The sequence below is a fragment of the Papaver somniferum genome, chromosome 2, assembly GCF_003573695.1.
Source record: "Papaver somniferum cultivar HN1 chromosome 2, ASM357369v1, whole genome shotgun sequence".
Classification (NCBI taxonomy): domain Eukaryota; kingdom Viridiplantae; phylum Streptophyta; class Magnoliopsida; order Ranunculales; family Papaveraceae; genus Papaver; species Papaver somniferum.
The window spans coordinates 198,871,311-198,895,221 of NC_039359.1; the positions used below are offsets into that span (position 1 = coordinate 198,871,311).

The window sequence follows — 23,911 nt, forward strand, 5'->3', positions numbered from 1 at the left end:
GAAGAGGTGCAACGGATCACAAAGGGGAATCGATCCTTGTAAGAGGTGCAACACATTTTTAGAAGATGGGGAAACCGATCCTATGAACATGTGCAACACGTTTTTAGTGAAAGGGGAATCGATCCTATGGACATGTGCAGCAAATACAAGTAGTTATCATAAGTATGTGGGGAACCGATCCTAGTACCTAGTAAACCGAATTTTTGGAAAGCTAGTGTGACTATGCACAATATTCACATGGAGGTAGAATCGAAACTTGTTTTGGTAGAACCGTTAAACCCATGATTTGTGATTGAGTGTTCTTAATCAATCACATAGTTCTTGAAAGTCAGATGAACCAATTCTAAACTTGTTTGGAAGTGCGACAAATCGGTTTCAAGATTGTAAGTATGAAAGAGGACTTACAAAGTAAAGATGTCGACATTCTTTGAACATGTGCAATAACGCTTATCTTTTATTGTTCAAAGATATTCCTTAATAGCTAAAGGGAAATCCCTGATCGAAATATAAGTTAAGAATCTTTTAATTAAGGTTGTTAATTTTATTTTTAGAAAAATGAAAATTGGTAATGCGCATTTACTAATTGGAGATTTTCTAAGATATTTTCGGTAAATGTTTGGAAAAAGCATTTCCAGGAATTATGGAAAACGAATCTGGAATATATTGCATATCTTGAGAATATTTTCGATTTTCGAAATTCCTTGGTGTCCAAACTTCCTTGGTCTATAAATACCAAAATTTGCATTTCGAGCAAACTAATCCTCAGAGCCAGCAAAACTACCTAGTTGTGTTGTTACTGGTGGAACCGCCTATTTGGAGAGGAAAGTAACCTAATTAGGTGAAATCTCTTACGGCCGTTCAGTTTAAAGACTTCTTTGGGATTGAGAAGCTCTATTAGTGCCATTGGTGGGAAACTAGATAATTGCGGTTTATTATTAGCTTTCGATTGATTTGATTGACTAACGGTTGTTGAACTTTGATTGCACCTGGTTTGTTTATGTTTTAGAATCTTCTCTTCTGATATAAGATTCACTCAAACTAGATCGAAGTTTCGACGGGGATCTTTAGACTGTTTAAAGATCTAAAGACGTCTTGTGATAATCCATTGTTACAGACTCCGTTCTGTGCATGATTGATCACAAGAGATTAAATTTGATTATGTGCAGGTGTTTATTGAATATCTAAGAAGATTTGAAGACAAATAAGACTTTGAAGATTTCTGATTTGGGTTCATAATCTTTGGTGTGCACAATACTTGTTTCAGTTAAATAGGATCCAACTATAATCGATTTATCATTGTCGTAGATTGGATTGATTAGTTGAGTAGATCGGCATCAATACGATTCTTTGTGATTCAAGGTATTGATTGCAAAATCTAGGCGATTACTTTGGTAGTCGTTAGTGGATAGATCTAAGGACCTGACAAAGGAGTCTATTGAGATAAACGGAAGAGCCTTTTGTCGAACTCACATCACTTGGTTGAAAAGAGTTGATACCAAACCGATTTATTGTTCATTTACTGTTTGGAATACGAACCAAAGGAATTGTTCCAAGTACGTGACTTATTCATAAGTTGGAGGCGTGGGAATACAGACGGAACTAGGTGAACTATAGGTTTAGTTGCTTGGTATCAACTATACGAAATTGGTTTGATTTTGTATAGCGGCTTAATCATGAGAGTATTCAATTCTGGATAAGGTCCCGGGGTTTTTCTGCATTTGCGGTTGGGGGTTTTAGGCTAAGGCCCCACCCATGGATAACCCATAATATGAGGCCCCTAGTTAAAAGAATTTGAAAACCAGGCCCCTAATTGACAATAAATTTTAATAGATGTGGAATGACCAGAATAACCTTGACTATATAACTATCTACCCTAGGTTTTTTCTTAGGAAGACACATCTATTTTCATTTTTAGGAGAGAGAAAACAAATCTCACCTGAAAAACTGCAGAGCGAAAACTCCAGATCGAAAACTGAAATTTCAGAGAACTTGTTTTTGCAGATCGAAGAAACGAAAACCAAAAGCAGGTAGATTTTATATCAAATCTTCTTCTTCATGTTTAATATTTTCTTCTTCTTCTTTGTGTTTAATATTTTCGATCTTTTTTCGATCTATTTTTGATCTGTTTAATCTCAGTATATTTGATCTGTTTTCGATCTGTTTATTGATTCATTCGTTTTTTGATTCAGTCGTTTTTTGATCAAAGAAGAAGAAGAAGAAGAAGACGAAGAGAGGTTTGCATCTGTTTTAGATCTTCTCCTTTTCATATATGGTTTTAGGGGTTAGGTTTACTTGATGTTTTCAGTTCATGTATCATCTCAATATCATGTTTAGCAGTTTAGGATTTCTGCAAATTGATGTTTTCTTACTGTTTAAACTGCAGATTAAGGTTCAATTTACATTTTGTGAACTAAAATGGTGCAAGAAGATCCTCCCTTAAGAGGTATTAAGATGTGAAATTATTTGAGTATATGTGTTGTTATGATATCATGCTAGTGAAAACTATATATGTGATTTTGCTTGTGATGATCTCATGTTATGATCTAATGTAAATGCCTTTAAATGTGTAACTATACAAACAAGGGCCTGTGTAACTATAAGTTACACATTCAAAATATCACCACTGACTGTATTGTGGTTTGTATATTGAGTGTGTAAGTTGTAGTTACACATACAAATGAGCTTATGTAACTATAAGTTACACATTCAAGATCTCACCACTGACTTGCCAAGGGGATGTGTAACTATAAGTTACACATTTAGAATCTCATGTTTTGATCATATGTAATGCCTGTGAATGTGTAACTTTAAAAAAAAGTGCATGTGTAAGGATAAGTTACACATGCTAAATCTCACCACTAACTTGCCAATTGCCTGTGTAACTAGAAGTTACACATGCAAAATCTCACCACTGATTTGCCAATTACCTGTGTAACTTACATGAAAAAAATCACCTATGACTGTATTGTGTTTAAATAGTAGCTACACATAAAAAATGACGTCTGTAAATGCAACCTAAACACTCGTATGCATGTGTAAGTTAAGATTACACAACACATAATAGAATGATTCAGTTTGTGTACTTGGAAAATACACATTGTTTGTAATATGAATTTGATTTTGCAGTTAAAAAGGAGTGTATTTGATGAGTATACAACATACTGACTTATGTTATTTTTGTGTGTGATCTGTACAGGAAAATTAAGGCAATCGTTGAATGAAATTAAGGATTTGGTAAAGGTAATAAATCCTATAGGCCTGACTGATAGGGCTCAAAAATATCTTAGGAGAGCTGCTTACGGTAAGCTCGTAATGATGTATTACAATGAAGATAATGAAGCTGAACCAAGTACAACAAGACAAATAAGTATCAACAAACACCGCGTTGTGAAGCTTTTGAATTGCTTTGATATAGATTGTGAGATGCCGTGTTCATTCAAGTTTGGTGGTGATAAGTTTATAAAGTCTACACCGGCAAAGTTGGTTGGTATATTTTGCGTGCAAAGGATTGGAAGCAGAAAGGGTCAAAAGCTGTTAAAGTACTTTTCTCATCGTGAATTGAATGACAATGTTTTATATAACAAGTTCTTTAATGATATCAAATCTACAAAACATCAGACGACAGTGACCAAGAAGAACATTATAGAGAAGATAGTACAACTTATGAGCGAAAGGAGCAAAAGTGGAAGAAGAAAGAAAATTGATGAGAAGAATGTAGTTTGGTTGGTAGGTTTTTATCTTTGATGTGTATTATTTTTTGGCGACGTAAATGCTAGTGGAGTGAATGTGTGATATATCGTTGAAACTTATGAGACGGTGCTCAAGGTGTCGTGGCCTGATTTAATACACGCGCACTTGTTTGAATAGATTCATATTAATGCTAATTGTTTGTCAAATGTGAAGGCTTGTGTGCAATACCTACTGGTAAGCTTCTGTGTAATTTCTATTTCAGCAGTTTTACTGTTACGTTCTGGATATTTTTGTTCAATCGACTAATTAAATTTATATGTTGCAGATATTTTTTGTTGAAAACACACCAGAAGGATTAATCCAAAAAGTTGCGGACCACGAACAAGATATCCCAAGGGTTGGAAGGTGGGATCTATACCATATTTCAGATTACATTTCTAGTATACAAACATGACAGAGTTTTCGGTAAGTGTTATATGTTAGTTGGTTTATATTTTTGTAAATTTACGGTACTATAATTTAGATATAAGTTGGATGTAATCAAAATTGTCATGTGTAGCTATAAGTTACACATTGAGATGTGTTTGTGTAACTTATAGTTATACATGCAAAGATAACACCAGTGAATTCAATTTTTGTGTAACTATAGGTTACACATATAAATGTGCTTATGTAACTTTAAATTACACATACAACTGAAAAATTGTAAATTTAGATTGTTTAACTGTTTTTTCTATCTCTTTTTAACCTCTCCATCTGTTAATTGCAGCCAACTGCTAGCTTTGTGGAAGAGTTTTCACAGCTTGAAAAGCAGCTTGGTATAGCAACCGTGGTACCAAGCAAGGACGATCTGCAAAGGTGGCTCCGAGAGCAAACCATTGAGAATGGAAAACTTAAAGAGAAACTACAAGCAAAGCAAGAAATGCTTGATGCAGTGCACAAAATTGCAAGAGCAGGGATAAAAGATGAGAACCTTTCAACCACACAAAATTACGAGAAGCACATTTTATGTTGCAAGATTAGGAAAGCAATGGGTATTCAACCTTACAAAGTGATCCAGGAAGATTATATACAACAAGAAGATGATGGACAAGGCCATGGAGGGACTGAGCATCAGGAAGAGTTTATGCATCACGGACATGGAGGTACTGATCATGGAGCTACTGAACATGGAGAAGAAGAGTCCGAGAAAGAAATTGAGCAAGACAAAGATGACGCGAAAACTTCCTTCCAAGAAGAATGTAAGTAGTTGTTCATTTTTTTTAAAAAAAATTTTTAACATCATCATCATCATCCTAAATAAACAAGTTTCTCATTTCGATTATTGTGCAGTTCCATGTATCAGTCTAGCAGCTGGAAATACGCCAACAATTATGCAAGCTCAAACTGCTGCAGAGGGGCGCAAAACACCTCTCAGGACATACAGTTCAGTTATGAAGAGTGTGACAAAATGCAAGACCCCTCCAAAGAAAAGTCCCGTTGCAAAGATGAACTCCACTAATGAGGCGCAAAAGAAAGCTGATGAAGAGACACATGTTGCTGATGAGACGCAGAAGAAAGCTGCAGAAGGTGGTGTTGAGGTTGAGCCGCAGGTGATGATGTACCTGCAAATGTCGATGAAGAGACACCTGCATCTATTAGTGACAGTTTGGTTATGACTGCTTCAACTCAGCCAACACCTGAAACTTTTGATGACAGTTTTGCTTCAATACAGTTTGATGAGCCTTTGGTGATAACTGCTACAACCCAGCAAGGTGACAATCCAGAGCCCTACAAGTTGATGCAAATAGGACCTAATGGTGATATGATGGATGTTGAAGTACCTGCAAAATAGATGTGGTTGTCAGTGACATTAACAAAAGTGAACATGGACCTGCAGCCAGTGGCGGATCTAAACCTATACTTGGGCTGGCTTAAGCCACCCTCAAGTTCAGATTTTTTTAAAAAAATGGGTAGTGTAGATTAGCTGATGACAATACAAATCCAGTTGAAATTGTTATCAAGCCACCCCTAACATGCATAAACTTTTCCCAAGCCACCCCTAGTTCTGCCCCTGCCTGCAGTGATTGAGAATGCATAACCTAGCTCAAGTTGTAACCACTCTTCCTTGTGTAACTTTTTCTGTTTTTATTTTGCCTCTCAGTTTTGTCTGTAATGCAAGTGTAACTTTCTGTTACACATGCTATGCAAGGCAAGTGTAACTTCAGGTTATACAATCATGACCATATGCAATTTTTTTATTATTATTCCCTTTTTTTTTTCACGGCTCAAAATCAGTTGAACATTGATAGTGATCAAATGATGGAGAATGCAGAACCTAGTTCTAGTGGTAACCACTTTTCCTTGTGTAAATTATTCTGATTTTTTTTCCTTTATGTTTTGTTTATAATGCAAGTGTAACTTCAAGTTACACATTGTAAAACGCATGTGTAACTTGAGGTTACATACAATACAAAATATATTAATGAAAGTGTAGCTTTCTGTTACACATGTTATGCAAGGAAAGTGCAACTTCAAGTTACACAAGTTGAGCATGTGCAACTTTTTTTTGATCCTGCTTATTTTTGTTGTTTCACAGTTCAAACTCATGAGAACATTGGTAGTGGTGGAATAAATTTTAGCCTTGGCTTAGATAACACTCCGAAACCCGTTGGAGAACTAGTCAAGAAAGCTGAAAATGAACAAAGCCATCTAGGATTGATTCAGCAACGCGTTTTGAGGAATAGAACAATTGAACAAGATTTGAAACAGTATGAAAGGAAGTCAAAGAAGATTAAGAAGACTGTTGATGAAGAAAGAATGGTCGCAGTTCCAGAAGAAGAAAGAATGGCCGCAGTTCCAGAAATAGAAGAAGAAAGAATGGCTGAGGTTGTTGAAGAATATGATGGGACAATGAGAAAGGATGTGAAAGGTTCCCAAGTTATCGAAAGGCTGGATGGCGATAAAAATAAGAAAGTGCTTGAATATTTCAATACTCATCCCAAAACGTAAGTAGCTATAACCAAAACTCATGCTTGATTCTGTTATGGTGTTTGAATGTAGATTTTAATATTGAAAGTTGTATCTTAATATTTGATTATGTTATTTTATTTAATTGTTTCCTTCTTTCTAATGTAGAGAAATTGCTTGGATGGAATTAAAAGACAATGGTAGCCTGCTCTTTGATATAAGTGGAGAACTAATGCTCCAGCTTACCAAGAAAGAAGCCTACTTGGAGTCAGAATTCCTTGATTTCTACATTAGCAGGTTGAGGACAAAGATGAAATCAAACAACAAGTATGACCAAGCGATATTCCTCTCGCCGAAAGCATATGTAAGTACTTCGAAAAATTTAAAATCTTCTTGCATTTATAATGTGTAATGGGTGTTGTAAGATTATGATAACATGCTCAGATTTTTTAATGTTGGCTCTGTTTACATAATCACTTGTGCATTTGTAACTTTTTGTTTAAAATATGTGTTTGATATACCAAATGGTTTTTGCAGAAATCTTACTTGGAAAATGACGGTGATTTCGTGAAATTCTGGATTCCTAAGCTTATTCAGGACTATTACAAGTGCAACAACAAAGCAGTCAGATTTTTCGCCCCAGTGTGCAACAACAACACACACTACACAATGCTGGAGTATGACTTGACGAGCACTAATACTTGGTCCCATATGAACTCGTCAGACGTTAAGAAACTCAGGGAAGAACACTTACAACAAGCCAAGAAATATGCATTTGCAATAACTACAGAACTGACACTCCGCTTTCCTCTTGGAATGAATGAAAAATCCATAAATCTCGCTTCGCTCAAACAAGGTTCAATTCCAGACTGTCTTTTATTTGTATGCACTTACATGAAGATCAGGATGAAGAATAAACCATATATTTGTATGCACTTGGTTGGCTGACAAGGTGAACTGCATGAGAGGAAACATGCTTTACAAGATTCTTTTAGATCCATCCATAGATGTGTAAAGCAGTCATTTGGATTACAAAAAGTTCTATACTTGCAAATATGTTGTTAGCTACAAGCTGTTGTTAGACTTGCAATACGTTGTTGAAATTTTAAATTTCGTCAGTTACTAGATTTTAGCAGTCAAACTTCTATACTTTTGGATTGAAATTTCTTGAATTAAAAACTTTTATACTTTTGTTGACTACAAGATGTTATTAGACTTGCAAAAAAATATTTTGTTAGAACTTCTTTGCTGTTTGAAAAGGTTCAATAATTCTTGCTATAAAATAGGCTGTGAATTTTATGGCGGAATGTGTAAGCTGAAGTTTCAGAAGTATCCAAAAGGTTTCAAGTAACCTGATGTAACTTGAATTTACACATAAAGTTTTGATGTGTAAATTCAAGTTACATATGCTATAAAATATAACAGTTTCAGGTCAACAGGTAAGACAAGATAGTGGAATGTGTAACAGTGTCAAATGCTGAAAAAATAAGTTAAGTAAATCATAGTTACATATGCTAAATTAAAAAATTGTAAAAATAACAATGTGTAAGTAATAGTTACACATCCATATTATATAAGTGTAAACCAGAGTTATACATGCATTTCCCCTGTGTTGAGAAGATGCACACCTGTGTAAACCAGAGTTACACATCCATATTTTATAAGTATCCTTGCACATAATCAACGTTGCAGAAAAATAAAAAAGTTTGTTCGATGCAAACCTACATGAAGAAAACCAAAAAAAAAAACAACAAATAATCCAAGTCAAATATAAATACCACACATAAACCAATACTGCCAGAAATGACCTTCAAGCTAGGGGGCGTGTACTTCAGAGGATTCTTACAACCTGCCCTGTTTTGACCAGCTTCCTTGCAATTTCTACAATGAACTTTCCTCTTTGGCTTCATTTCACCTTTAATTATAATCTTTTTCCCTTGGGGTCTACCTGGTTGTGTCTTTATGATAGGCGGGTTGATGGTGTTGTCTTCATCAATATCAACAGGCCTGTTGTAGTTGGGAATTGGCCAGATGGCATGAAAATAAGTCTTCCTAAAATAGTCGCTTGTAAAGTACGGTGAAATGAAATCAATAGCTTCACGTTTAATCTTTCGTATGTCTGCAAGAGCATGAGCACAAGAGAAACCGTATAGCGCCACCTTCAAAAAAAAACAACAACAAAGAATATAAACATTCAAAAAAATAGCATTACATATACAGGATGTGTATCTTTCAGTTACACATGCATATACAGAATGTGTAACTGGTAGTTACATATTCTTATACCTAGTGTAACTATAAGTTAGACACCCTGTAAACTTTCAAAAAATTAGCATACAAAGAGAAAAAAAGCATAAGAAAGAAAACCTTTGACAGGTGCAGGTCGAGTGTTCTAGATCCACTCTGTGAGTTCTTTTGCTTAAAACTTCAAACACGGTAGGACTAGCAACCAATACTTGCCAAGATAAACCTTCATCTTCTAGAGACTCAAGCCTTTTCTCATACTCTGGAGTTAATGGAGTCATCATACTATCACCAATAGCACGATGCTTTGCCATTTTTTTCATAACTTTCATCCTAATCTGAAAAGAAAAAGAAACAAAAAACTTATGAATCTACAAAGTGACAAAACAAGAAACAAAGACAAAAAAAACAGAAAAAGCACTTTACTAACCTGATCAAGAAGAGCAAATGCAGGCATCTTCTTGTGAACTTTAATCCCGCTATTGAATGATTCTGCTAGATTACTAGATATACGTCCATACCGACAACCTTGGAAAAACGCATTCGCGTATGATTCAGGTAGGATGGTTTCTATGCAATCAGCCACCCAATCATAATTCAAATATCTTATTTTCCGTATGTCCTTAGCATGGTTTTCAGGTGAGAGAGCGTACGTCGCTTCTTGGAAGTGGTCAAGCACGAGAGTGTACCTAGGATTTGATCCATTGATGGGGAGATTAGTCTTCAAATGATAGTAACATAAGCTATGGAATGAGTCTGGATAGACAAGTGGAACACCACGCAAGAGTCCATCATGGGGATCCGAATGGAAGGTGATTGGCCTCCCGTCACCAACAACTTGAGTCGGATTTATTAAAAACCACTCCCAGTTATCGTTATTCTCAGAATCGACTAGTGCCATAGCAAGGGAAAAAAATCCTACAAAATGTACGGAAATGAAGTTAAAACAAGTTACACAAAAACAGAAAACAATGTGCAACTTCAAGTTATACATCCTAAAAACAGATATGTAATGTATAACTCTCAGTCATCTCTCAGTTATAGTTGTTCAGTAAACTTAAAAAACATACCTTTATCACCATTGATGCCAGTAGCAGCCATCAAGCAGCCTATGAATCTACCAGTAAGGAAAGTAGCATCCAAATAGACCATTGGACGACAAAACTGGTACCCTTTGATTCATGCATCAAACGAGATGAAAATCCGTTTGAACTCTTCCTTTGCAGGGTTAAATTGAAAGTCTATCACACTACCTGGGTTAGTTTCCCTTATAGCATTAATATACCATACCAATTGCGAGTATGACTTCACATCATCACCATAAATGGTATCATAAACCTTCTTCCTACCATTATAGGCCTGATAATACTCCATGGTAATTCCATAGTTGGTATGGAAATCATCTGCAATTTGCCTTGGCTCTTGTGAGGATTTTTGCGAACTTCTTCCTCGATCAAACTAGACGTGAAGCTAGTTGAGTATTTTTGATTCAAATTGCGCCCACCATCACCACAAGTGTGCTCAGGGTTATAAGCTCTGACCTGAGAAAGTTGATACAAAATATAAACAAATCAACCAAACGCAAATTTGGTGCAAAAAACATCATGTGTAAACCAAATTTACACATACTGTAACAAAAAAATCATATGCCAAAAAATAACAGAACAAAAACAAAGAAAAATACCTGAAACATTTCGTTCCTATCATCAATAGAAGCTGCATGAAATTTCCAGCCGCATTTTTTTACTTCACACTTAGCCATGAACCTATAAAGATCATTGTGTGTTACAACCATGTTGAAACCAGTGCGAAGACGGTACTTGGTGTAAGCAATCCTGACCTCCTTAACCCCTTCAACAAACAAATGACCAATCTCACCAAGGACCTTAGGCCAACCATCCGAAAACAAGGGTTTTGCAGGCTTGCTCCTATCTTCCAGATACATTCCAACTGAGCAATTGTTTCTCGAAGACGTACTAGAACCATTAGAAATAGAAGAAACTGCCCTAGAGCTAGATGAGGAGGCTACATGAGTAACATTTTGCAAGAATATATCAAAACTGGTCTTGTTTTCATTATTTGTGAGAGAAGCAAGAGATTGAAGCGAATAATCACAGTCAACCGGAAGATATTTCCCACCTTCTCGGAAGAAGAAACAAATACCAAGTGGAGTAAATTGCTTCCATTGCCTGCAAACTTTGTCTTTAAACTGATCAAGTGTGGTTTCGATACTAACACGAGTAATAATGAAATCAGAAAAGTATCGAACAACGGCAATGGAACTAGCAACAGCCATGAAAACCTGAAAAATACAAACATACAAATAAAAATATCAAAATAAAAAAACGAACACAATTCACTCGGGGGCGTTGCCCCCCTCATGAGAAGCATATTCTATGCGGCAAGCTAAATAATACAATGAGCAATCAATAAACTCAACAAAAAGGAAAACAAGAGATACAATACAACTGCTATAACTGTTTACAAATACACATGCTACAGGACATATATGTGTAACTTCAAGTTACACATGCAAATATGTAACCTCAAGTTACACATTTCATAAAAAACAACATCTCTACCTAAATTAGTAGTTGTTCTTATGAAACAATGTTGTTTCATCATCGTCTTCTCAATATCAACAAAAAATTCTCAACAAATTTAATACTAATGCTAACTATATTCTCAGATCGGACATGCAAGAAAATATAAAAAAATTGAAAACAAAATTGAAATCAAACAAACAACGAAATTCGTACCTAGGTTGTTGTTGTTGTTGTTGTTGTTGTTGTTCTTCTTCTTCTTCTTCTTCTTCAGAAACAATGTTGTTTATCCTTCCTCTTCTAAGTATCAAATTGAAATCAAAAATCGAAATCAGTAAGATCCAAATAATAAAAATCGAAATAAAAAATCAGAAAACAAACGACATTCATACCTAAATTCGTTCTTCTTCTTCTGAAACAAACTTATATTGATTTCCAACCACTATTCTTCATCTTCTCAAACTCAAAAAAATACAAAACAAACAAAAATTTGAACATCAATAAAAATCGAAATAAAATCTTCTAGGCTGAATACAAACAACGACAACAGAATACAGAATCGATTGAAAATACACCTATTTGTTATACTTCAATGCAACGTCTCATTCCGTCAGATCTGAAAAGTACTGAATCAATTCAACACATCGACCTATATTTTTCTTCCTCTCGTCTTCAATTCAGAGACCTAATAATTAATCCACATGTTTATTGTTCTTCAATTTAATAATTGTCTGAAGAATTTTACTCTCGAGTTTAGAAGATTTGATATAATGCAGAACAAATCTCCAGAGAGCAGAGATATGAGAGAGTAAAAAAAGAATCCGATTTGATTTTCTGTTTCTGTTTGTGTATAAAACGACTATAAATACTGGAGGTTAATTTAGGTATTTTTAAATTTATTAAAAAAGGTGCTGACGTCAACAATCCTGGAGAATTCAAAACCTGGCCCCAAAAATAAAAGTTTTGGGCCTAGAAATATTAAAAAGTGAAAGTATGGAGTTGATAGTGAAGGATCCATTTAGTGGGGCTCCTATATATTTAACCCATATAGTAGGGGTATTCTAGTATTTTTTACTTTGGGGGAAACGGTTTCCTCGTTAACAAAATCTTGTTGTGTCTTTTACTTTTCTATTTACGCAATTATAATTGTTTTTATTATAATTAGAAGTAAAATACACAAACTTTAATTCTTATTTACTTGATAGTAATCCTATATGTTTGGTTAAGTCCGAACCTCTTATCAAGTAAACATACTTCGTTGTTATATTGTCTCGATCTCGTATTCATAGACGATCACACGAAGTGTGAACCGATTAGTTTATTGTCTCGACTCAGTCCATAGACAATCACTTTCGGAGAAAGGACTTATAGGTGGAAAATTTTTAGATTGAGGTATATTTGGGTACCCTCGTCTCTTCAAAAACAACAAAAAATTAAAATTAATCTTTCGAGAAGGTTAAACTCAAGGAAGAGAGATCCTATATTACAGAACATGAAATAAAAATTCCTAAACAAAAACACATAAGAGAATAACGAAACATATAAGAGATTTCTATAGAAGGTTAATTAAATCCAAATCAAGTCATTAAACACTAAATTTATATAATAAAATCCACTAAAAAAACAAAACAAAAACACTAAACCATATACAACTAGCACATGACTAGACTAAAGATATGGGAAATAACTAGGATTCAGAGTAGGATAAATGCAGGGATTGGATAGTAACTCCAAACTAACATTTCAATTACCAGGGATTGAATACTCCAAATTAACATTTCAATTACCATTTCATTTTTCATTTCTTCAAACAGATAGCAAAACACTAAAAATTACCATTCCATTTTTCATTTTTCAGACAGATAGCAAAACACTAAACTGTAGGTTTAAACACAATTTCGAAAGAAATTACACGATCCTAGAAATAAATAAGAAAATCACACAAGTCATTTCTAATCCCAGAACATATCTAAATTAGTTTTGAAAACAATTTTACAACACTAAACTGAAGTATAATTATACAATTGCAAAAGATATTTCCCATACCTAAAACATACATAAACCTCACATTTTGATTACTTTCACAAATTCAGAAGAAATTACACAGTACTAACCTAGATTAAGCTAATGATCATTATCACAATTTCAAAAGAAATTGCACAACCATAGATTAAAATTAAAATTGACATGAATCAATGATGATCACTACCACAATTTGAGAAGAATTACATAATCCATTCACTGTACTTCACCAACAATTCAAATTAAAGGAGATAGTAAAGGAATCATAAGGAAAAGGAGCACATCCAACCAATTGATTAACTAATCAAGAGACCCCCGTTTTTTTTTTTGAAAATAAGATAGATTACCAAAAAGATCGTTAATCCCTTGATTCAGTCTCATTTGGAATCAACTCATTAAGAGTTGTTCTGTTGATGACTGAATCTGCAGAATTAATAACATATGTAACAATTACAAGAGAGTTTTGATTATTACATGCATTTTGTTCTTTGACAGAGTCATAAGAAATTGAAGGAAATAAAAACATAGGTACATCATTAAACCAACATGCGACATCATTTTCCTTTCTCCCTTTCTTTGCTAATAAGTCTGCAACTTTGTTGGCTCGCCTGTCAACATGTTTAAAACCGAATAAAGAAACTAGTTTTGATGCTTCAGTTTTAACTTCTTCCAAGATAGCTATGCTTTGCCATTGAACTGAAACTGTTTTCCCTTGCAGATAGTTAATAGTGACCTGGTTATCCCCCTTTATGACTAGATTTTGTAGATTTCTGATTGGCCCATTTGGTTGTTTCCATAAGAGCTAGAACTTATGCTTCTTCATCTGTTGAGTCCCTGAAGACTCCCATTGCTGCTCCTTTTCCTGTGCGTAACAGGTTACGAAGAACACAACCAAAACCTGCATTAGTGTATTTTGAAACCCAATAAGCATCATAGTTTAATTTGATGGTATCTTTTGCAGGAAAGTTCCATTGATTATGCAGAAGTGTCTTTATTCTAATCTGTGCAGTAGCAGTATTAAGATTCTGTGGATGCCAATATACAAAATGTCGTGAGATATCTACAACTAGTTGTTCAGGTGTTCATTCTTATTTTTTGAAGACTCTCAGACATCTTTCTTTCCATATGAACCAGCATTTATTTGCAGCTAGAGCCATAGATATGGAGTTTATGTCCCCTTTCAACCATTCATTATATTTATCTAAGAAAGAAGTATTATTTGTGATTGAATTTACTTCCTGTAATGTCAATAGTACTAAATTCCAGACTGCTTTAGCATAAGAACAATAAAAAACATATGATAAGTTGATTCAATGGCTTGTTTGCAGAAAATGCATTGAGTTTCCACATCAAGGATTGAGCCTAATTTCCTTCTTGTTGGTAGAGTTTCTTGCAAGCATTTCCAAGTAAAAAGCTTTATTCTTTATGAGGTATCCATTCTCCAAAGACCCTGCCAGAATATTTTAGTCTCAGTAGAAACTGATCCCATGGGATTTAACAATTTAGCATATAGAGATTTGACTAAGAATTCACCATTCCTGGTGAGCAGCCATCTCAGTTTATCTTTTTTCAGATTGCCATTATTGGAAGTGTAAAGTCTGATGTTCAAAATTTCATATACTAAAGAAAGAATGTAACAAGGATTCATTCCACTTCTTTTTGTCATGATTGATCAAATCAGACGCAAGTGTTATATTGGAAAATCTGGTAATTGAGTTTGCCAGAGGTTGGTCCCTAATGGGCAACCATTTGTCATCCCAAAAGTTAATAGAGAAGCCATCTCCTACTTCCCAAAAGCTGTATTTCTTTATATGTTCAATACCTTGCAGGATACATTTCCATATCCAAGAAGCTGATGATATCTTCTTAAAATGTAAAGCTCCTGTCTTCTTAAAGTATTTTCCTTTTAAAAATTTTTCGCATAAGTCATATGGTTTGCTAACTAATCTCCATGCAATCCTACTGATCATGGCTTGGTTTACTTTGTTAGCTTCTTTGAAACCCAACACCCCCTGGTTAATAGGGTTACATAGAAAATCAAAAGCTTTGATATAAATGCCTTTAGAGTTAGTGTGTTTCCCCCACCAAAAATCTCTGTGTATGTCATTTATTCTTTTTGTTATTTTTTTTGGTAAAATAAAACAACCCATGCTAAAAACATGCATACTTGAAAGAATTGATTTATTTAAAACGATTTTGCTGGACTGAGAAAGGACTTTTTCCAGCCAATTTTTGACTCTTTGTTCCATTTTTCAATTATGTTATCAAAGGATTTTAGTTTTGATCTATCAACAAAGAGGGGGACTCCTAGGTCAGTATCTCTTATGTTGATTTTCTTAATTTTCATAAGCCTAGAGATTATCCCCTAATGTTTACTATGAACTCTCTTACTGAAGAATAATCCTGATTTCGTAAAGTTTATAACTTGTCCTGAAGAGTCACTAAAAAGATTTAGGGCATCTAAGAGGTTTTTGCAACTGCCTACGTCAGCCTTAGTGAAAAGAAGGAGAAGGTCATCAGCGAAAAATAAATGAGTTATAGGGGAGATTTATGAGTGAGTTTGATGCCTGAAATATGTTTTTAACTGTTTCCAAAGAGACCCCCATTCTAAAACTGAACCTAATTCAATAGTAAACAATCAAAAATCCTAATTCAAACATTTATAACCAATCAAATGCTTAAAGAGAATAGAGAAAAAAAGAATCCAAGAGGATTAAAATTGAAAACCCAAATGAAGACCTCTGATTCAAAATCAAATACCAACCCCTATTTCAAAATCAATCACCGATTAAAATGCAAAACTATCTTGCTAACCCTAGTTATAAACCCCAAAGAAGAACTACTCAATTAAATATAGGAATCTTATGAATAAATCCTGATCAAGATTTAACACTATAAGTTTAAGTAAATCAGGCCTAGGTGATTATCCTATTGGACGGATATAAGAATATTTCTAAACAACGGAACTTGAAATAAAACCTCTCCCCCGTGAACCACCCCTTGTGCCTTAATCAGATCCCTCATTTACATCCCATGCTCGTGATTTATGTTGTCCCCCAGGTGATCCTTAGGTTTGCTCGTAGATGAAAATTTTCGCCATGAAATCGTTTTTCGGGTTTTGTATTAGTGGGAAAACGAGAAAAGGAAACGGGTTTTTTCTTGCAGGATCTTTGGTTGAGCTCAATGCTTGTAGTATTGCTTAGGCTAAGTCCTATGTGTTAGATTAGCAGAAAAGTGTTGCATTTCAAAAAAAAAGTGTGGTCTATTTGTTAACACTAGTTCTCTCTCCTATCATGTGCTCGCAGTTGAACTAGCAGCGAGATTGAAAAAATCACCTTTTCGCTGAACGGTTCAGCGCTCAACGAATATTCCTACGTAATAATATTCCTACGTAATAATACGGTGCATCCTGTTTGCGCTGAACGGAAACGCGCAACATACCTACGTTGAACCATTCAGCGCTTACCAACTTCAAATTATTTATGGCGATGTAATGACTTCTCTCTTAATCCAACAGATGTAAGGACTTATGTCTTTATTATTTACGGTGATGCAAGTCTCATCTCACTTCAAGACAGACTGAGACAATAGTCACGTGGGAGTAAATGAATGAGTATTATTTTTTGGGAGAGATCTTTGTGTTTCCATTATCATCATTTCACTTTATTTAGCGTTGTTCCATTCGGCACAAATTTTTGAGCGTTACTGTTCGGCGCCGAATGCTAAACTATTCGGCGACTAGCCTACTAATCCAGCTGCTAGGTTAGTCCCCATAGGACTAAGCCTTATTCATTTTATTTTTTATTTGAAATAAATAAATATAGGACCTCCGTTAAACCAGTCTGAGACTCTGAATAGAGGATTATCCAATGGGCCCATAAACCTAAAACTACACCAGATCAGTTGTCAAATTTTTTTGGACTTCCTGAAGAAGTCGTTCAAATGGAATAGTATCTCACTCTTTCACTTAACTAACCCTTATGGTGATTCAAGCTCAAGCAAAAACTTGAATACAGGTCAGCTTAAATTGAATAGTTAATCTGATCTCTATAGAATCTATCGGAATAATACTCTTAACGACATATTAACAACAAGTACATCTACAGCGCTACGCCCCTGCCGTGATCGAATGAGAATGGATAAGAGGCTCGTGGGACTGTGTGAACCCGTATGTGAAAATCTGATGGCTCAGATTCTATGCACAAGAGTGTGGAGCCGTCGGATCACCATTACAGATGTATCAATCTGATGTTTAGACTTCTCCACGCCCAATGTTGGGGCACAAAAGTGAAATTTCTCTGCACCCAACTAATTCTCTGGACGTCCAATAAAAATGTTAGAGAAGATGGCAGTTACTGGGGAAGCGAATTGAAGTGGAGATGTTGCAGTTCTGGTGGTAGCTAATTGTGTTGGCAAGCAGGGAAAGCTGAAATGAAGATGGAATTGGTGGCACAAGTATGTTGGTCTGTGTTTGAATGGAATAGCAGGCATGGGCTGTGAGTCTGTGACAGTTCGTATGGGAAATGGATTGTTGGTTGAACTGATGATGCAGTTGTGTGTTTTGCTCGCAATTGAGATATGAGCAGAGAAGAGGAAGTTGTTGCAGTGATGAAGCTACATCTGAGTCGCTGCAATGGGTTTGAAAAGGTGAAGCTACAGTAATGAAGACTTTGGTGGCAAGGTTGAGCTGCAGAAATTGATATGAGGCAATGAAACTGGTAACGACTGGTGCTTGCGGCAGTTTGTATTGGTGCTGATGTGAATGCTGGAACTCAGTTGAAAGATGAGGGCATGGCAAGAGATGCAGCTGCTGTTGGAATGTGTGAATGGTTGGAACGAACTGAATATGCAAGGAACTCAAAGTACAGGGAATTCAGAGAGCTGGGTTTGATTCAGAAACTACAGCGAGGTTATAGATTGGTGGAGCTGTATGAGCTAGCTGTTGTGGTGCCTGAGCAATTGCAGAAATGTTTGAAGCCAGGGAATGAGTTGAATGAGTTGGGATTACAGTGGGGTTATTTGCAGTTGCAGGTGATAGCTATGGAGGTGGTACTGAAGCCGAGTTGGTACTGGTGCAGTTGCAGATGGAGGAAATGGAATGGAACTGTGAAGCGCAATGATGATGCAGTACAATATCAAGCCAGTGCAACAGCTCAGGCCTGTGGCCAAGACCAGTCAGATGCTGACTAGAAATGACTCTGCTAAGTTGCCTTGACTTAGCCTCAGACTCAGTGACTTTGACTGAGTTGACTTCACGTTTGACCGGTGACCGGGTGGACTTGCCGGTCACCTGAGCTATGTTCCGACAATTTTCCGGCCATTTTACCAGTTTTCTGGCGACCAGTTTTGGGGTATATTTTCACATGGTTATTCCTCACATATGGGCTTCGACCCGTAACCAATTTCCTTACATATGGGCTTCGACCTCAAGCTCTCAACGATTTCTTCGACCCGTAACCAATTTCGTCGATCTGTAAACATTTTCTTTTTTCAATCTCAATTTTGAACCATTTTTTTCTCCTTCTTAAGTGGTAATGATAATCTGAAAAACCCCTAAATCGAATATTGAATCTTGTTTTCCTGCTGGTAAATGATAATCTCAAAAACTTGTGACTGTAGTTGGTTGTTTGAGTCTGATTTAGTATTTGAAAACCCAGATCTAGTTTTGTTTTACTGAAGCTTTGAGCGGTGAAGATCGAGCATAGCTTGTAGGTACTCTTAAGGTAGTACTTGTTATGTAGTTTTGAGTTTCATTGTTTTTCTTTTTTAAAATTTTGTTTTTGAATGCAGGGTTTTGATTTTAGTTGGGGTTTTGTTGTTGCTGCTGCAGGGTAAGCTAATGCCATTGTCACAAGGAGCAAAATCTGAATTTCTTGATTCCCTTTCAATAAACGTGTTGAAGCTCCGCAAGAGATTCAGGTCTGTTTTAATTTTTAATTTGGGTTTCTATTTGTACGAATCATAGTTTCACTCTGTGTCATTTCTGAATATTTTTGTTTTATGTTTCAGTTAGGGATTTGGTTTCAATTGAATGTCCTTAAGTTGTTGAAGATCAATAATGGTATTAGGTTCACTCGATAATGAATAATACATTAATATTGCTTGATTCCATGTAGCATAGCATACAAGTATGGTGCTTCTAGAAGATAAGTATGGTTCTTCTAGAAGATATTCATTGTGGTTATTTGCTTTTGATTACAAAATACCCGCGCTTCTGAGAGTAATCTACGAAGCTAATAAGGTAAACATGGTTGAATTTCTTGATATGAGCCATTATCGATAGTTCTGCTTCAGAAAATTCTTGATAGAAAGAATTGAAATGACTATTTTTGTTTATCTTTTTTATAGATGTGTGTATGAAATTTTCATAAAGATTAATGAGTTGAATCGGTGTTTTAATTGAGAAGCCTATGAATCTATGATGATGTTATCCAATTAATTGAGATGTAGGGGAACTGAGACCCTGTGTACAGGGAGAACTCATTGGGGAAACTGTATTCATATTGTGACATTTTTCATACAGATGCGGCCTGTAATTTATTTTATTTTGTTCAATTGTTGTTAGTTCTTGGTAGTAGTTTAGTTTACTCCTGAGTTTCATCTATCTTGTTAGCTAGTGTATTTGGATAACTGTTGGACATGAAGACTGAAACAACTCTTAGGTATGCTCCATCTGCATCTTGTTGTGTTTGTGTTCTGTAGCATGTATGCTTCTCTTACTGTGTTCAGTAGCATCTTGTTGTGCTTGCAAGCCACAGTTTGATTTGAGTATTCTTATGAATATGCTGCAGTACTGGGAATTTGCTAGGACTTTCCCTTGGTAAGATGGTTTTAGGGGGTTTTGACTGATCATTCTTGTGTCTCATGTGATCTCCCTAAGTTCCTTATAATTTTGTTTTCCCTCTCCGTAAAAACATTAAAGATGGGTAGGATGTTAGTTATATTTGATGGCGAGCATCAGAATCCCCCTAGCTACAGAACCAATTTTTCCAGGTGGCTTTAAAACATCTTCATCATGGTTATTATTTTTATCTATCGCTCCCACATTCATCTCCACCACACATGCACTTTATAGCTGAGTTCTGTTTTTCTTTTTTTCTTCGTTTTTCGAAAGTAGTTAAGATTTTATGAGATTGGCGTTGCGATGATTATAAAAATTCCTCGTACAGAATGTTAAATTGCATGATAGACTCCATATACCCATAGAATATGAGCTTCCCAATCAAATCTTAACTTATTTTTTGTACCTCTTTAGTTTTCTTATAATATTTATTTACGCGCAAGAATTAGGTTCACTCGATGTGTGGATTGTTTCAGTTTTATAGAGTTTGTTGTACTAAACGTACCATGTTTTTAGGAAAGCATCTCCAGAATCTTTAATGTTGCACGTCGATCAGCTCACTAGGAATGTGAATGAGGGACATCTGAAGGAGATTTTTGGTAAGTCATTTCCTTCGTGATCTGGATTCCAATAAATCTGGTGATAACGCATCAAGTTCTTTGTACCTGGAAACAGATATTGCATGTATTCTTTTGCTTGGCTCAGCATTCCTTTCAAGCCAAGCTTTAATTCTTTTACCTCTTCAATTTTAATGTTGGACTTTCTTAGGTGGGTGTGTAAGGAATTATGGGAAAAGCAAGTAATTGACATGCATTTTTATAGATCTTATAGTTTAGTGCTTGCCACTGTTTTTTCGTCGGGGCATATTGGCTGTCTAGGTTGCGATAGAGCATATTGTGGGGCATATTGGTTGTCTCAAGGGGTGCCTACAAGTAATAATCATAATGTCTGCAGTCCAGAAACCTTTAAACCAGTATGTAATTGTTTCTAAAACTATGTAACTTGTTGTAAGCAAAGTTCCTGAATTTTAGTTTCAGTTTTGTGCTGGAATTATGTCTTTGATTAAGTAGACGACAATATTTATTGTTGAATTCCCAGTTTACTTTGGTTAATATATACAAAGACTAACCACGGGTCTCTAAATTATCTTGGTTTGAGACACTGTGAGCATTCTTAAAAGGTCATGTTTGGGTAGCTTTAGAGACTAGAGCTATGCGGAATATACTCAATTTAAAATCGAGGATGTTTAGGTTCCGTAACTAGTGTGTATTTGAAATCAGTCTTTAAAATGTCATCCTAGTAGAACAGTCTACACCAAGATGCTCTTAGCTTCTATCAATTAATCCTCATTAACATTATATTAGATAAGCCTTACAGTAATATGGCATGATGTAGTAACTGCTGCCCCATGTCTTCACAACTTTTTGGTACGTTTTAGATCATCTTTGACATCATCTGCAGTTTGATTTCTTTAAAATTTAATACCATATTTTCTTGTTGCCTTTGTTCTAGCAATGGGTGCTTCTCTGAGTGCCTAAGAAGGTCTTTTGAGAAACACCATAGATTTCTATGTCCCAGTGTCGTGGAACTGTACGATTTGTTGGTAGAAACCACTTTTTGCATAACATCGAGGAGGTAAATTCTTATAATATCCTATTTAAGATTTGTTGACAACATGTTGGTTTTGTAGACTTATTTTAGATAAATAAATAACATATTTAGTCATCTTACATAGGAAAGGATGTATTATCTGTTGATCTACCACCACTTATATGATGTCTCAACTCAGTTTTGGTTTGATTGCTTTGTAGGAAATACTACATGCTGACTCTTAACTAAGACGTGGAAGTGATTAAACCACCTCGTTGAATAAATGTGCTTCCATTAAATCAAATCTTGTAAGTACATCCCTTAACTCCACCACTTCTAAACATTCTTTCTTTGCATGTTGTGTTGTCGTCGCTTTTTGTAGAGAACTTGTGGAAATACATGAATTCTCGCCCACAAATGAAATTGTACATTGCGTGTGAATAGAGGAAACCATTAATAAAATATGAAGTTAGATTTTTTCCAAGTTCCAGTTGACATTTGATTTAGATTTTGTGTTTACTATGTTATTGTTTAAGGATAGGATAACTTGGGTTTAGTTGAGTTAACAAAAATAGTGAAGCATACCAAGTCTGATTCTTGTTGTAGTACTGAATTTTAGTAATGGTTGCTTACGACTTACGAATATTCAGTTTTCTGTTTTTTTTTCTATAATTCATTTGTTGGTTACTTGTTCAGTTGAGTTAACAAAAATAGTGAAGCATGCCAAGTCTGATTCTTGTTGTAGTATCGAATTTTTGTAATGGTTGCTTGCGACTTAAGAATATTCATTTTTCTGTTTTTTTGTTTTTTGTGTAATTCATCTGTCTGTTACTTGTTCAGGTCATTAACTCAGCTAAAAGGTCAAGGTGGAAAAGACCACATTCACCATCACCGACAGAGGAAAATGAAGCTGCAGATATTTCATGTCCTCAATGTGGTAACGTCAATTTCATACAAATTCGTTTTCTACACATCTTGTGTCATTTGCTATTGTAACCAAAACTAAAGAGGAAAAAAAACAATAGAAGATATATATATCCCCAAATCTAAAGGAAAAAAACATAAAGAGAGGAAAATGTGTAATTGTTAACAAATGGTTTACCAGATTTGCATTGTGAATTTGAAGTAGTTCCTAGCCGGTGTACCATTGGAATTGTTGTGTTATTTGATCTACCTAAAAGATATCATATCTTATCCGTTAAACTTCATTGTTGTTTCAGTGTTGGAGTTGAACAATATCTGATTTTTGAATGGAAAGTAGTTGCAGTGAGGAAAAAGGATGTTGCGGAGTCGTCATCATCTTTGGACAATCACTAATTCAAAGATAAGTTTTTGTTTCCGTTTGTTCAACCCTTTACATAATATTTATATGAAAACCTATGCATTTGAGCTCGACAAGAACTGATGCAATGCATTATAATGCAAACCATGATATGTAGAATGAATCTGAAGGGATGGAGAGCTATAGCCGTTGTTGAATATTAACCACAATTACAGCTGTCAAAACTTGCACAAGACAAGCTAAAAAAGTCATGGTGAATAGCTGCAAAGCTTTAAACTGGGTTTGTGCATCTTGACTGTCGGAAGAAGATTCTCCATGATAACTGATAGCCGAACCTGGCTGCTGAGTTTAGCCAATTTGTTATCTTAAGCTCGTAATTATATGAATGTAGGTTAAGGTTTTCCAACTTACTGTTAGAATTTTTTGGGACTTTGAACTTGCAGTATTTTAGATAGTTGAAATTATAAACTGAATACACTTTAAGTACAAATTGAGTTTTAAGGTTATTATCAATTTAATTTTGTTAAGTTCAGATTTGAAGTCATTATTAATTTAATTGTGATTTAGCTTTTAGTTTTTGATTCAGTTGAATCAGCTTTGGATTCAGCTGAATCAATATCATTTTTTTTTATAAACTATCATCAATAAAACGACTATCTCTGTCAGTGCTGCCACAGAATGTTGATGGAAGTAGTTCTTTTAATGAATTCAACGATTGCCAGGCACAGTCGTTTTGGGAAAAACCACTTC

General features: G+C 35.2%; 1 protein-coding gene, 1 long non-coding RNA gene and 2 other non-coding genes across 5 annotated transcripts; 3 read left to right on the forward strand and 1 right to left on the reverse strand.

The window, feature by feature from the left end:
* Positions 1 to 8,109: 8,109 nt before the first annotated feature.
* Positions 8,110 to 10,257, reverse strand: LOC113352569. Its single transcript, XM_026596379.1, has 8 exons — positions 10,137 to 10,257; positions 9,954 to 10,055; positions 9,314 to 9,801; positions 9,096 to 9,221; positions 8,716 to 8,798; positions 8,470 to 8,646; positions 8,268 to 8,360; positions 8,110 to 8,116 (listed from the first exon to the last, which is right to left on the reverse strand). Exons 1-8 carry the CDS (start codon positions 10,255 to 10,257, stop codon positions 8,110 to 8,112), a joined length of 1,197 nt encoding a protein of 398 aa, XP_026452164.1.
* Positions 10,258 to 18,919: 8,662 nt separating this feature from the next.
* Positions 18,920 to 23,693, forward strand: LOC113354361. Of its 2 annotated transcripts, none has more exons than XR_003361838.1 (7): positions 18,920 to 19,171; positions 19,279 to 19,367; positions 20,806 to 20,888; positions 21,802 to 21,924; positions 22,101 to 22,187; positions 22,720 to 22,816; positions 23,100 to 23,693. It is a non-coding gene; the product is annotated as an uncharacterized LOC113354361 (long non-coding RNA). The 2 variants fall into 2 exon arrangements; XR_003361839.1 differs by having other exon boundaries at positions 20,811 to 20,888.
* On the forward strand, positions 19,635 to 19,721 carry LOC113354888. Its single transcript, XR_003362090.1, has one exon. It is a non-coding gene; the product is annotated as a small nucleolar RNA U36a (small nucleolar RNA).
* LOC113354880 lies at positions 20,582 to 20,667 on the forward strand. The gene has a single exon (XR_003362083.1). It is a non-coding gene; the product is annotated as a small nucleolar RNA snoR8a (small nucleolar RNA).
* Positions 23,694 to 23,911: the final 218 nt, after the last annotated feature.